Source organism: Euleptes europaea, chromosome 12 (assembly GCF_029931775.1).
Source record: "Euleptes europaea isolate rEulEur1 chromosome 12, rEulEur1.hap1, whole genome shotgun sequence".
In the NCBI taxonomy this organism is placed as follows: domain Eukaryota; kingdom Metazoa; phylum Chordata; class Lepidosauria; order Squamata; family Sphaerodactylidae; genus Euleptes; species Euleptes europaea.
The window spans coordinates 8487490-8502322 of record NC_079323.1 but is presented as its reverse complement, the minus strand read 5'-3'; the positions used below and the strand labels follow the sequence as shown (position 1 = coordinate 8502322).

General features: G+C 48.9%; 1 protein-coding gene across 4 annotated transcripts in view; it reads left to right on the top strand.

The window, feature by feature from the left end:
• DLG2 (discs large MAGUK scaffold protein 2) overlaps nt 1-14833 on the top strand; it is a 970480-nt gene that overhangs the window by 520381 nt on the left and 435266 nt on the right. Inside the window, exon 7 of one of the 4 annotated variants that reach the window (XM_056858113.1) lies at nt 10488-10516. The exons of the other annotated variants lie outside the window; for them this stretch is intronic. Coding sequence (XP_056714091.1) covers nt 10488-10516 — 29 coding nt within the window. The remainder of the gene's footprint in view (nt 1-10487; nt 10517-14833) is intronic. 4 annotated transcript variants of the gene reach the window in all.

Sequence of the window (14833 nt, the reverse complement as noted above, 5' to 3'; positions counted from 1 at the left end):
TGACCCTGGTGGTCCCTTCTAATTCTATGATCTGTCCTGCCTGTCCATGGCCCCTATCTCTAGATTTAAGTATCCACAAATGGGGCCACATCGAGAATTAGATACGTTGATAAATTACCCTTTCCTTTTTTGGGGGGGGGGCAGGAATACTGTCGGACATCCCAAAAGAGGAAGGAGGGGCGTTGCTGAAAATCTTTGCAGAAAAATGGAGAGTCAGGGCTTTCCCCCGTTCAGCTCTATTTAAAAACATAAAGATGCAGGTCATGGCTATACACCTTGAGCAACTCGTGAGGCTGGGTGTGTGAGTTTCTCAAATAGCGATGTCAATTAGCGCTATCTGTTAACGTTTTGAACTGTCTCCTTTCAAAAACCGCTTGTTGTTTCCTACCAAGGGTCACAACAAAAGCAAATGTAAGCAATAAATTCTTTTTTAAAAAAAAAATCCTGCCAGGCCTGCTTTTTGTCGGGAAAACTTGCATCCGTCAGCAGTTTCCAGCCCGCGTGGAAAATCAAAAGTGCGTCAGTCAAATGTTAGCGAAGGCAGAAGTTGAGCGGGTGTCACTTTTCAAGGTGAACCGGAACATGCTTTGAGTGGCGCTTAAATCACTTTAGAACATTGCAAATGATACCATATTAACCTAGAGGATTGGTGGATGCCTCGCTCCTTTCTGCGAGAATGTTAATTTACGTATGCAGCGTTTAACCTTCATTTCTGGCAAAACGCGACGGGCAAGGTGGCTTCACTTTGGACTCTTCTTCAAAGCTGAAAACCAAGCCGACAAATGCACGATATGTTTAAACCCACGACGCACTGAATCATCAAAGATAGCTAGGAAAAATCAACCCTCGGTGGACACATCAACAACGCAACAGCAATTATATCAGCCTAAAAATAAATACTCAGAACTCGAGAATAAAAGTTTTGATTTCTTTCCTGCACATGGCAGTAATGGAGGCAGGTGGGTCTCTTGAGTGGGGAGAACAGGGTTAAGGCAGAGCTAAATTTCCTTGATTTCCCCCCTACAGGGAGCCAGCATGGTGTAGTAGTTAAGAGTGGTGGTTTGGAGCAGTGAGTGGACTCTGATCTGGAGAACCAGGTTTAATTCCCCACTCCTCCACATGAGCGGCAGAGGCTAATCTGGTGAATCGGGTAGGGTTCCCCACCAACACAGCCAGCTGGGTGACTGGGGCCAGTCACAGCTCTCTTAGAGCTCTCTCAGTCCCACCTACCTCACAAGGTGTCTGTTGTAGGGAGGAGAAGGTGATTGTAAGCCGGTTTGATTCTTCCTTAAATGGTAGAAAAAGTCAGCATATACAAACCAACTCCTCTTCTTTTACTTCTCTTCTTCTCTTCTCTTTCTTCTCCTCCTCCTCCTCCTTCTGTAGTTCATGAATCCTATAAATGCACAAGGTTCTCAGAAGTTGTCTTCTACCTTCAGCCTGGTGCAGGCAATTTCTGAGTGACAGCAGGACCCCAAAGTCTTGAGCAGATGACATTTCAATGGAGATAAAAGAAATGGAATCTGGGACCTCCTATATATTCAGAGCAGGTTCCATTTACCATTGAACTCAGCCAATCCACCTTCCGAGTCGTACGTGTTACGGTGCTCCTAATGCTGTTAGGAAAGTTCTGTGATGCGAGTGGCACCTGCCAATTAGCAAGCGCAAGGCTGGAGCAGAATGAGATCAGCAAGCGGGAAGCTAAGCAGGATCATTTCAAGGACATTCGTAGGAACGTAAGAAGAGCCCTGCTGGATCAGACCCGTGGTCCATCTTGTCCAGCATCCCGTCTCAGAAGGTCTCAGGCTCACTGCTTGGCACCTCCAGTTGAAAGGACCAGGTAGTAGGTGATCAGAACGTAAGAAGAGCACTGCTGGATCAGACCAGTGATCCATAAGAACACAAGAACATAAGCAAAGCCATGTTGAATCACACCAAGTCCATCAGACTGTTCACACAGTGGTCGACCAAGTGCCTCTAGGAAGCCCACAAGACAACTGCAACAGCATTCTCCTGCCTGTGTTCCACAGCACCTAATCTAATAGGTGTTTGGGGCGAGGGGGCATAACCGGAGAGCTACGGCCAATCAGAATACTGAGCTACCAAAGGGTATTGTAAAGATAGGAGGCACCTCCATGAATGGTCTCGTTGGGTTGCAAGGTTCATTCATGGACCTGCCTTATACCCAGACCACTGGCCCATCAGGCTCAGTACTCTCTGCTCTGATGGGCAGCAGCTTTCCAGGGCCAGTCAGTGCTGGCCCTAGTCAACTGGAGATGCCAGAGATAGAACTTTGGACTCATACAGCGATATTTAACATCTCCTACAGCTTGGTCTTTTTAAATTTGAGCTGCTGGGAATTGAACCTGGGACTTTGGTTTCATGCAGTGGTCTTTCACATGACCTATTGCCTGGTCATTTTTAACTGGAGATGACGAGGATTGAACCGGGGACTTTCTGCATGCCAAGCAGATGCTCTACCACAAAGCCACAACCTCTCTCCAGCTTATGAATTCAAAGTAGTTCCTTCCACAACAACATCAAGTCATCCATTTCTGCCCACCTACTGCCAGCTTTTTAATCAATTAGTGTCAGATGATTCATTCATATCACATCCCTGAAAAAGGTTCATTTTATCAATATGTATTATGAATTCTTTTCTTCCCTCCCCCAGCAAAAGATCTTTTGAAAAGACTGGCTTGTTTTCTCTGCTCCTGCGTTGCTTCACATCCTGGGCTCCCCCAAATTCCAACAGTTATTCCAGATAGAATAATAGAATCACAGAGTTGGAAGGGGCCATACAGACCGTCTAGTCCAACCCCCTACTCAATGCAGGATCAGCCTAGAGTATCCCTGACAAGTGTTTGTCCAGGCTCTGCTTAGACTGCCAGTGAGGGGGAGCTCACTGCCTCTCTAGGCAGCCCATTCCACTGCCAAACAATTCTTACTGTAAAAAACTTTCCCCTAATATCCAGCTGGTACCTTTCTGCCTGCAATTTAAACCCATTATTGCAAGTCCTATCCTCTGCTGCCAACAGGAACCACTCCTTGCTCTCCTCTAAGTGACAGCCTTTCATATACTTCAAGAGAGCAATCATGTGTCCCCCCCCCCCCAGCCTCCTCTTCTCCAGACTGAAATTCAGCTTGGTGTAGTCCCTGGTCAATAGGCTCTGGGAAAACCAGATGACTGCAGCAGCACCATCCTGCCTGTGTTCCACAGCACCTAATATAATAGGCATGCTCCTCTGATCTGGAGAGAATAGGGATGCATCTTGACTAGTATCCATTTTAACTAGTACCCATGAATACCCCTCTTCTCCATGAACATGTCCACTCCCCTCTTAAGGCCCTCCAAGTTGGCAGCCATCTCCACATCCTGGGGCAGGGAGTTCCACAATTTAACGATGTGTTGTGTGAAGAAATACTTCCTTGATCTGTTTTGAATCGCTCACCCTCCCGCTTCAGCAGATGACCCCACCTTCTAGTATTATGAGAGAGGGAGAAAGGCTTCTCTCTGTCCACTCTCTCTCTCTCTCTACGACATCCTTTTTTAGGTGTGGTCACCAGTATTCCAAGTGTGGACTCAACAAAAATTTGTACAAGGGCAGTATGATAGCAGCCATTTTAAAGACTAGCAGAAGTTTTAAAGGCTAACAGAATCGATTCTGGCGTAAGCTTTTTCGAATCGAGGTTCAGGTTCTCAGACGCACTGGAGCATGCGGCTGACTCACAAAACCGTATGCTTGGAAGCTGTTTTGTTACTGAAGAGGACCCTGGTTTTATTCGGCACCAGTGCAAGTTTTGGCCCCGCTCTGCTTGTTTGTTTTTTGAAGTCTGAACTCACCAGCTTAGTAAACAGGCCCAAAGGATGAACAGGGAATTAATATGGAGATTTCCATAACTCCTGTCTAGGTACCAGGTCCTTTTATCTTGCCTGGGCGCCTTTAGCTAGACCAGGAGATGCTAATTGGTCAGTGGTCACCCGCTGAGGTTCAAAGCCGGCACAGAAGTTTCAGATTAGAAAACCGCTCTTCTCTATCTCAAAACTCTGTGCTGTCTCTCAGCACCTGTGTCTCCTCTTTAATGTTGTAACTGCAGGTGCGGAGGCGTGGATGAAGGGCAGAGAGAAGGGATGACTCCTGTAGAGAGTAAGAACCTGGGAACAGGTGGTAGAATCAGGAAGCATTTCTGACCCTTGCCCCACAAAGGGAGAGCCCTGACCTGGGTAGCCCAGGCTAGCCTGATCTCATCAGATCTCAGAAGCTAAGCAGGGTCAGCCCTGGTTAGTATTTAGATAGGAGACCACCGAGGAACATCAGCGTTACTATGAAGAAGAAAGCAACAGCAAACTACCTCTGTTAGTCTCTGGCCAGCGTGATATAGTGGTTAAGAGAGCCAGTGTGGTGTAGTGGTTAAGAGCGGTAGACTCTAATCTGGAGAACCGGGTTTGATTCCCCGCTCCTCCACATGAGCAGCGGACTCTAATCTGGTGAACTGGGTTGGTTTCCCCACTCCTCCACATGAGCGGCAGACTCTAATCTGGTGAACTGGGTTTGATTCCCCACTCCTCCACATGAGCAGCAGACTCTAATCTGGAATACTAGTCGTGATGCATACCTATTTTCTCCAGTATCAGAGAAGTATGCCTATTCTAGTAGGTGCTGTGGAAGACAGGCAGGATGGTGCTGCTGCAGTCGTCTTGTTTGTGGGCTTCCTAGAGGCACCTGGTTGGTCGCTGTGTGAACAGACTGCTGGACTTGATGGGCCTCGGTCTGATCCAGCAGGGCTTTCCTTATGTTCTTATGGAGGCTGGGGCTAACCATGACTACCAGTCGAAGTGGATACCAGTCATGATGCATACCTACTCTCTCCAGGATCCAAGAAGCATGCCTATTACATTAGGTGCTGTGGAACTCAGGCAGGACAATGCTGCTGCAGCCGTCTTGTTTGGGGGCTTCCTAGAGGAACCTGGTTGGCCACTGTGTGAACAGACTGCTGGACTTGATGGACCTTGGTCTGATCCAGCATGGCCTTTCTTACGTTCTTATAGAGGATGGGACTATCCATGGCTACTAGTCAAAATGGATACTAATCATGATGCATACCTGTTCTCTCCAGGATCAGAGGAGCATGGCATGGTCTGATCGAGCATGGCTTTTCTTAAGTTTATGTGTTCTTTGGTCTAACATACCCCCATGGAATTCAATCTGTGCCATTCTCAGTCATATACACGCTTACAATCTCCAGCCAATATATAGCCTATTCTGTCCAGGATCAGAGGAGCATGCCTATGATATGAGGTGCTGTGGAACACAGGCAGGAGAATGCTGCTGCAGTCGTCTTGCTTGTGGGCTTCCTAGAGGCCCCTGGTTGGCCAACAGACTGCTGGACTTGATGGACCTTAGTCTGATCCAGCTGGACTTTCTTAGTCTGATCCAGCATGGCCTTTCTTATGTTCTTATGTAAGAGGGGAGTGGACATGTCCATGGAAGAGAGGGCTATCCATGGCTACCAGTGATGATGCATGCTTGTCATGATGCATACCTATTCTCTCCAGGATCACAGGAGCATGCCTATTATCTTAGGTGCTGTAGAACACAGGCAGGATGGTGCTGCTGCAGTCGTCTTGTTTGCGGGCTTCCTAGAGGCACCTGGTGGGCCAGTGAGAGAACAAACTGCTGGGCTTGGTGGACCTTGGTCAGATGAGGAACCCTTATTGGTTGCAGAAGCCAGGAGTTCAGACTGGAAGCGGATAGATAGGCAGGCAGGCAGGCAGACAGAGTGTGTGCGTGAGAGAGATCCTGTATTGCATCCGAAGGGTCTCCTTCAGAGAAGCACGGCACACGTTCATGTTCAGACAGTGCATCGCTGCAACAAGTTTTCTGAAGTCCTACCCCCCACCCCACCCCACCCCAGGTGGGCACCCACACAGTCCCAGATGATGCAGGGTGGCTTTATTTCGCCAAGGAAGAGAGGGGAAGGGGAGCGGCGGGCTGGGCTCCTTCCCTGCCGGCAGGGGCGCGCGGCTCCCGCGGGGTCCCCGCGTAAAAAGCGGCAGGCAGGCGGACGGACGGACGGACGCAGAAGGCGGCGCCTCTCCGCCGGGCTGCGGATCCCCCTGCTGCCGGCTGGCCGAGAGTCCGCCCCCCGCCCGCCCCCCCCCCCCGGAGCCGGCAGGAGAGGGCTGGCCCGCCCGGCGGCGGCGGCGGCGGCAGAGCGCTGGAGGCGAGCCCCGGCTGGAAGCGCGCGGAGCTGCCGGGCGGCGCGGGTTCGATCCCCCCCGCGCCATGCTCGCCTCCATCTGGTACGCCAAGAAGCTGGGCCGCCGCTTCGTGCACAACGCCCGCCGGGCCAAGGCGGAGAAGGTCGGTCCCGCGCTCGCCTGTGCCCCCCTGCCTGGCGGGCTTGCAGGGGCTCAGCGCACGGGAGGTTTTGCCTCGGAGCTGCCGCTCTCTCGGTGCACGTTTCCTCCGTCTGGATGCTCGCAACTCGACACGGGGGGCTTGTTTTTTGCGATTTGAGAATTGGGTTGCGGGGAGATGTGCACGTCGGGAGCGGCCAGTCCGAGGCGAAACCTCCCGGGCGTTTTTGCATGGAAAGACGACCCGTCGCAAGCGTCGTGGGGTGGTTTGTGGGACCCCTGAGTTCCTTTTTTTTGGGGGGGGGGGTGGCTTGAAAATGCTCCGCAGGTGATCTTTCGGAACGTGTTCCGTGCCATCTCTCCCCCCCCCCCCTCTCCCTTGATAAAATAAAGCCACCTTGCATCATCTGGGACTGTGTGGGTGCACACCTGGGGTGGGGGCGGGCAGGACTTTGGTAAACTTGTTGCAGTGATGTGCTGTCTGAACATGAATGCATGCCGTGCTTCTTTGAAGGAGAGCTCTATCTATCTATCCATCTATCTATCCATCCATCTATCCATCCATCTATCCATCCATCTATCCATCCATCTATCCTATCCATCTATCCTATCCATCCATTTATCCATCTATCCTATCCATCCAATCTATCCTATCCATCCAATCTATCTATCCTATCTATCTATCTCAGAGCCAGAGTGGTGTAGTGATTAAGAGCAGCGGTTTGCAGCGGTGGGCTCTGACCTGGAGAACCAGGTTTGATTCCCCCACTCCTCCACATGAGCGGCGGAGGCTAATCTGGCGAACTGGATTTGTTTCCCCACTCCTCCACATGAAGCCAGCTGGGGGACCTTGGGCTAGTCACAGCTCTCTCAGCCCCACCTCCCTCACAGGGTGTCTGTTGTGGGGAGGGGAAGGGAAGGTGATTGTGAGCCGGTTTGAGTCTTCCTTAAGTGGTAGAGAAAGTCAGCATATAAAAACCAACTCTTCTGTCTGTCTGTCTGTCTGTCTAATCTCTGGTCAAGAGCCCAGTAGCACCTTAAAGACTGACAAAATTTATGGCTGGGTATGAGCTTTCTTGAGCTGCAGCTCCCTTCTTCAGAAAGCTCATAACATCCAGAAATTTTGTTAGTCTTTAAGGTGTTACTGGGCTCTTGACTGCTGTTGGCAGTCTAACAGGGCTACCTGTCCTGATCTGCTCTCATCTAGTGTGATGCTCCCTGCCAAAATATAAGGACGGGCTTCTTCGTTTCACATTTCCCAATGTTTGTTGGCTTGTGCTATATGCCTCTTTGAACAGAAGTATCTAGGTTTGCTGGAAATGTGTGGTGTTTTTTCAAAAGAAAACACCTCAGTCTTTCAGCAATTTATCTGAGGGCTGGCGTCATTTCTATCTGGAAATGTTGAGCATCTTTTCCCCCCTAGGATGTGTGGGGATGCCTGACCGTTTTCTTCCTCAATTCCCCCACACACCCCAAATCTTAGCAAAGGTGTTCTTCTGGTACCTGGCGCTTTAAAAGCAACAGTCGTGAACATGTTTGGAGGGGGGGGGGATACCGCTTGCAAATTCTCCTATTTTCTTATTTTCTCTTATTTTCCCTTGCTGCAGAGAAGATGGTCATTAACTCTCCCACCTAGTATGGGAGCAACTGTATCCCTTTTCTGAGTGGGATGTTGCTATGCGTTGAAAGATGTCCTAAGAATTTGGTTGGGGAGGAGAGAAAGGAGAGAAGGGACGGCAGCGGCATATGCTTGTCTTTTCCAGCTGGCACGCACAGGTTCCCAGGAAATGCCGTCTTCCATACAGGGGAAAAAAAGATTCATCCATCAGCCCCCTTCTCACTCCCTTTGTGGCTTGTAATCCGATCCGGCCCGACTCAGACTCACCACTCAGCTGCCCATTCACCTGAATTCCCTGAGAAAAATCCAGAGCGACCGAGTAAAGTGGCTTTTGGGGGTGGGTCACAGGCAGTTGCAGGCTTTGTGGGGGAAGACGCGATTCATCTTTCTTTCAAAGATTTTATTGGGACAGAGGGAGAGCTTTATAAGCTGTAGGGGAGACGTGACCTGGTTTTTGGAGCCCTGTCCGAATCAGAGCGAACGCCTCCGTGCTTTGAAAGGTGTAACGGTGTTTAGGACTTATTTATCTGCCCATCTTGCCCTGCCTCTGAGGAGTTCAGGGTGGCTTATGTGATCCTCGCTGACTCTGCTTTATTTTCACAGCATCCCTGTGAGGTAGGCGAGGCGGAAAGAGAGCTCTTAAGGGAATTAGATGGGGTCTCCTGGTTTTAGTGGGGAATTCAGCCACGGAGACCCTTAGAGCACTACAAGAGGATTTTAAAGCCAAATCTTCTCCCAGTGTATCCCACCACCAGAGCGACTGGCCCAGTATTGTCTGCTGAGCTTCGAAACCAGGTTTCGCCAGTCCCCATCCCAAACTCTAATTACTGGCCCTTGGGGGGGAGGGGCGGGTTTGGCCATCTGTTAGCAATGCTGATTCTATGAACTTAGGCAGTTCATGAGAGGGAGGGCATCTTGGCCATCTTCTGGGCATGGAGTAGGGGTCACTGGGAGTGTGTGTGGGGAGGTAGTGGTGAATTTCCTGCATTGTGCAGGGGGTTGGACTAGATGACCCTGGTGGTCCCTTCCAACTCTATGATTCTATGAAATTACAGCATTCCCCTACAACTTGTAGAAGTGGAATCCTTTTAGCACAATTAAAAAAAATACCATAGAAACAAATGCATGTAGCTCTTACGTGGCGTAGCCGTTAAAGTGTTGGACTAGGATCTAGGAGTCCTGGGATTGATTCTCTCCATTTGGCCATTAAGCTTTCTCGGTGACCTTGGGGCGGTCACACTCTGCCTTCCCTACCCCACAGGGTTGTTGTGAAGACAAAGTGCATTTGAGAAGAGCAATGCTGTAAGATGCCTGAAGAAGAAGAAGAGTGGTTTTTGTAAGCCGACTGTCTCTACCACTTAAGGGAGAATCAAACCGCTTGTAATCACCTTCCCCTCCCCACAACAGACACCCTGTGAGGTAAGTGGGGCTGAGAGAGCTCTAAAAAAACTGTGGCTAGGCCAAGGTCACCCAGCTGGCTTCATGCGTAGGTGTAGGGAAACCAACCCGGTTCACCAGATTAGTGTCCGCTGCACATGTGTAGGAGTGGGGAATCAAACCCGGTTCTCCACATCAGAGTCCACTGCTCCAAACCACCGCTCTTAACCACTATACCATGCTGCTTAGGGATCCCAATGAGGAGAAAAGCAGGGTATAAAATATTAAATAAATAAAATGCAGTCAGATAGCAGTTCATATAGCCCCATGCCCTGTCTCCAACTATGGCAAAGTTTCGATGCACACTTAAAAAGGTGTCTTGCTGGAACAGATTCTGGAGGTCCACCTACTCTAGCACCCTTTTCCCAACAGTGACCAGCCAGGCGATTCTAGGAAGCCCCCAAACTAGGCATGAAGGTAGAACCTCTCACCTCCTGTGCATAACCAGCATTCTTCACTGACACAGGAGGTTCCATTTCTCCCCCATGGCTGCCAGTGGTCTAGCCCCTTTCCTTCAAAGCCTTTGGGCATCACAGCCTCACACAGCAAGGGATTCCTTCCGATGCATAAGCCCTTTTCTCTGGTTTTCCCAGAACCTATTGACCAGGGGAGGGGCTGTGGCTCAGTGGTAGAGCATCTGCTTGCCATGCAGAAGGTCCCAGGTTCAGTCCCCAGCATCCCCAGTTAAAGGGACTAGGCAGGTAGGTGATGTGAAAGATCTCTGCCTGAGCCGCTGCTGGTCTGAGAAGACAATACTGTCTTTGATGGACCACGGGTCTGATTCAGTATAAGGCAGCTTCATTTGTGTTCATCTTTAGAAGAGGGGCTGTGGCTCAGTGGTAGAGCATCTGTTGGCATGCAGAAGGTCCCTCGTTCAGTCCCCGGCATCCCCAGTTAAAGGGACTAGGCAGGTAGGTGATGTGAAAGACCTCTGCCTGAGCTGGTCTGAGTAGACAATACTGACTTTGATGGACCCAGGTTCTGATCCAGTAGAAGGCAGCTTCATGTGTTCATGTGACCATCGATCTCACCGGATGACCCGGAGTCCTGGTTTCGTGCATTTGTGCTGAGGGAGAGAACTGGCTCTCTCTCTCTGTTCCGTTCATAATTTCATAACCTCCCTGATACCCCTGCAGAGCGACGGGCAGTAGATAACACACCTTTCCATTTGTTCCTGGCTCTCTGCGTTCTAAGGCAGACAGATCTCTCCGTCAAGATGCTGCACAGCCTTGGCAAATGGCCATAGGTATGATTTCCCTGCCTCATCTACACACTTTGAAGGCCTCTTTGCAACCATTATTCCATTTGTCTCTTTCCTCCTCTTCTTTTCCTCCTCTTTTAACCATAAATGCTTCTGGTGGTTTTGGAAGCCAGCAACGTAATTGCAGGAGGGAGGAGAAGATAAAGCAATGAAAGAGACAAAATGTGTGTGGAAGGGGGGGTAGACCCACGTCAGCTAGCTTCCTTGTTTTGTTATGAAAGGCCTTTTTTCCATATCTCACACCTACATGGAGTTCTATCGAAGAGCCACGGCCAAGATCTACACCTGCTGATGCTTACAATAGGAAACCAGACACACTTGTGCGATGTTATTTATTTACTTGATTTATACCTTGCCTTCCTCCCCAATGGAAGGCAGGCAAGATATAAATCATAAGAACAGACCAAGGATCCTACCAAGGCCCCTCAAGTCCAGCAGTCTGTTCACACAGTGGCCAACCCGGTGCCTCTAGGAAGCCCACAAACTAGACAACTGCAGCAGCTAATCTGGTAAACCAGGTTGGTTTCCCCACTCCTACCCATGAAGCCAGCTGGGTGACCTTGGGCTAGTCACAGTTCTATTGAGAGCTCTCTCAGCCCCACCTACCTCACAGGGTGTCTTTTGTGGGGAGGGGAAGGGAAGATGATTGTAAGCTGGTTTGATTCTGTCTTAAGTAGTAGAGAAAGTCGGCATATAAAAACTAACTACTACTACTCCTCTTCTTCTTCGTCTTCTTCTAGAAAAAAATTCCAATTCATATTTTTTTGCAGAAAGAAGAAACATGACTCTGGGACAAGATGCATACTTCTCATGGAGAAGTTCCTAGATTAATTCCCTGCTGTCTCTTTAGCTAAAGGATCTCAGATAGTAGAGTTGGGAAGAACTGCTGGCAATAGTTAGTGCATAGAACCACTATGCACTAACTATGCACTATGGACAGAAGTAAGTGGTCCTGAGAGGTCATCCCATATGACAGGGATGGGGAACGTCAGGCCCGGGGGTTGTTTAAGGCCCGCAAAATCATTTGGTCTGGCCCTTCATGGGTCCTGGCAGATCTCTAGCTCAGAAGGATCTAAGACTGGCAATCCGCCCCCTCCCGTGGACAGGAATAGCAGATGTGAGTTTGTTTTGCCGAGAAAAGGAACCTTCTTTCCCCCTTGCAGAAGAGTCGTTAGCTATGGAGCTGATAGGCCCGCCCAAGAAACTGTGTTAACCCTTTCCCACCCGGGCCATAGAGAAACATATGATCTGAAGAAAAGGAATGAGAATTCTCTATAAATCATGCTCCAAACTTCTGCAGAAGTCTCACCTGATGAGGACCAACACATTTTGACTTCCTTTTTTACGTAATTGAAATCTGTTGGAAGAAGAGTTGGTTTTTATATGCCGATTTTCTATACCTTTTAAGGAGAATCACTCCTCTCTTAAAGCCTTCCAAGTTGGCAGCCATCACCCCATCCTGGGGCAGGGAGTTCCAGGGCTGATAATGAGGAAGACCTGAAGGAGGTAACATCATGCACATAGGGAAGAGTCAAGCGCACCTGAGTCATACGGGGAATAATTGACTAATAGGCTATGGCTTAGAAAGCTGTTTCACAACATAATGGATGAGAGGACTCAACATGACTCATGCTGTGACCTACCAGGTGTACACTTTTTAAGGGACATGCGAAGCGAAACATCTTAGTGAGGCAAGTTGGGACCAATTAAGGGGGTTGACTCAGGTCTGGTGAAGCCTCGTTTTGTTGAAGTGCTGGGCCCTGTTTTTGAGGAAGGATGCTTAAAGATTGGGAGGGGGGTCATAAGAAGAGAAGAAGAAGAGTTGGTTTTTATATGCCGACTTTTCTCTACCACTTAAGGCAGAATCAAACCGGCTTACAATCACCTTCCCTTCCGCTCCCCACAACAGACACCCTGTGAGGTAGGTGAGGCTGAGAGTTCAGAGAGAACTGTGACTAGCCCAAGGTCACCCAGATGGCGTTATGCGTAGGAGTGGGGAAACGAATCCAGTTCACCAGATTAGCCTCCGCCACTCATGTGGAGGAGTGGGGAATCAAACCCGGTTCTCCAGATCAGACTCCACCGCTCCAAACCGCTGCTCTTAACCACTACACCACGCAGGAGAATAGCCAAGGCGAGGAATGTTGTTATCAAAGAAAACATATTTTAAGAGTCTGCAAGAATCATGCATTTTAGCTAAGAAAATAGGAGAAGGGCATGTGTTAAGTACCGTTAAGTCGCTTCCGACTCATAGCGACCCTATGACTCAACATTCTCCAAAACGTTCTATATAAACATATATAGACACGGTTTTACCAGGTTGATAAGTGCACACACATTTTATATGGGAGACATACACAGCCCAGTTTAACAACTTGTAGACAGTCTAACCAGATGTTTCTATAATTGGTAATATACTATGAAACATATACGCATGCCTGATATATAGTTGTCTGTATATGTTTATTTATCTGTAAATATGTGTGTATGTTTTACATGGGTTTCAATTGACCACTGAGGAAGGCCAAATAAGCCGAAGCGCATCTGAACACATGAACACATGAAGCTGCCTTTTACTGAATCAGGCCCTTGGTCCATCAAAGTCAGTATTGTCTACTCAGACTGGCTGAGGCTCTCCAGGATCTCAGGCAGAGGTCTTTCACATCACCTACTTGACTAGTCCCTTTAACTGGCGATGCCCGGGATTCAACCTGGAACCTTCTGCATGCCAAGCAGATGCTCTACCCCTGAGCCACGGCCCCTCCACATTTCTGAGCATGCCCAGATTTGCTCCACTGCTGAATAACCCCCCAGTCCACCACAACCACACACCTGGCATTAAGTGATGCCGTCTGCCTACAGTGCTAGAAGTCTTGAAGTACATAGAACCCTTCTTCATGCAGCAGTGCTCAACAGAACCTGGCATGTGGTTACAGTATATCAACCTTAGGAAATGTCATTGTGCTGTTTTAACTATTTTTAAAAATATTTTTATCTTGACATAGTGCCTTAAATAAGTTATATTTTCACTATCAATTTATTTATCCCACCCAACCTTGGGTACCCAGCTTGCAAACTGAGAGCCATGGCTTCCTTGATAGTCTTAAAACCACAACAGGAGAAATAAAAGAACTGCCGTGGCTCAGTGGTAGAGCATCTACTTGGCATGCAGAAGGTCCCAGGTTCAATCCCCAGCATCTCCAGTTAAAGGGACCGGGCAAGTAGGTGATGTGAAAGACCTCTGCTTGAGACCCTGGAGAGCTGCTGCCAGTCTGAGTAGACAGTACTGACTTTGATGGACCAAGGGTCTGATTCAATATATGGCAGCTTCATGTGTTCATGTATGTGTTCCAATGGTGAACATAAGAACATAAGAAAGGCCCTGCTGGATCAGACCAAGGCCCATCAAGTCCAGCAGTCTTTTCACACAGCGGCCAACCAGGTGCTTCTAGGAAGCCACTAACAAGACGACTGCAGCAGCACCATCCTGCCCGTGTTCCACCGCACCCAAAATAATAGGCATGCTCCTCTGATACTAGAGAGAATAGGTATGCAGCATGACTAGTATCCATGCTAACTAACAGCCATGAATACCCCTCTCCTCCATGAATATGTCCACTCCCCTCTTAAAGCCTCCAAACTGGCAGCCATCACCACATCCTGGGGCAGGGAGTTCCACAATTTAACTATGCGTTGTGTGAAAAAATACTTCCTTTTATCTGTTTTGAATCTCTCACCCTCCAGCTTTAGCAGATGACCATGTGTTCTAGTATTATGGGAGAGGGAGAAAAACGTCTCCCTGTCCACTCTCTCCAAACCATGCATGATTTTATAGACCTCTATCATGTCTCCCCTCAGCCGCCTTCTTTCCAAGCTAAACAGCCCTAAGCGTCTTAACCGCTTTCCATAGGACAGTTGCTCTAGTCCTCTAATCATTTTGGTTGCTCTTTTCTGCACCTTCTCAAGCTCTGTAATATCCTTTTTTAGGTGTGGTAAGAGCTGATCATTACAGGAGGAAGAAGAGGAAGAAGAGTTGGTTTTTATATGCCCATTTTCTCTACCCCTTAAGGAAGAATCAAACCAGCTTACAATTGCCTTCCCTTCCCCTCCCCACAACAGACACCCTGTGAGGTAGGTGGGGCTGAGAGAGTGTGAC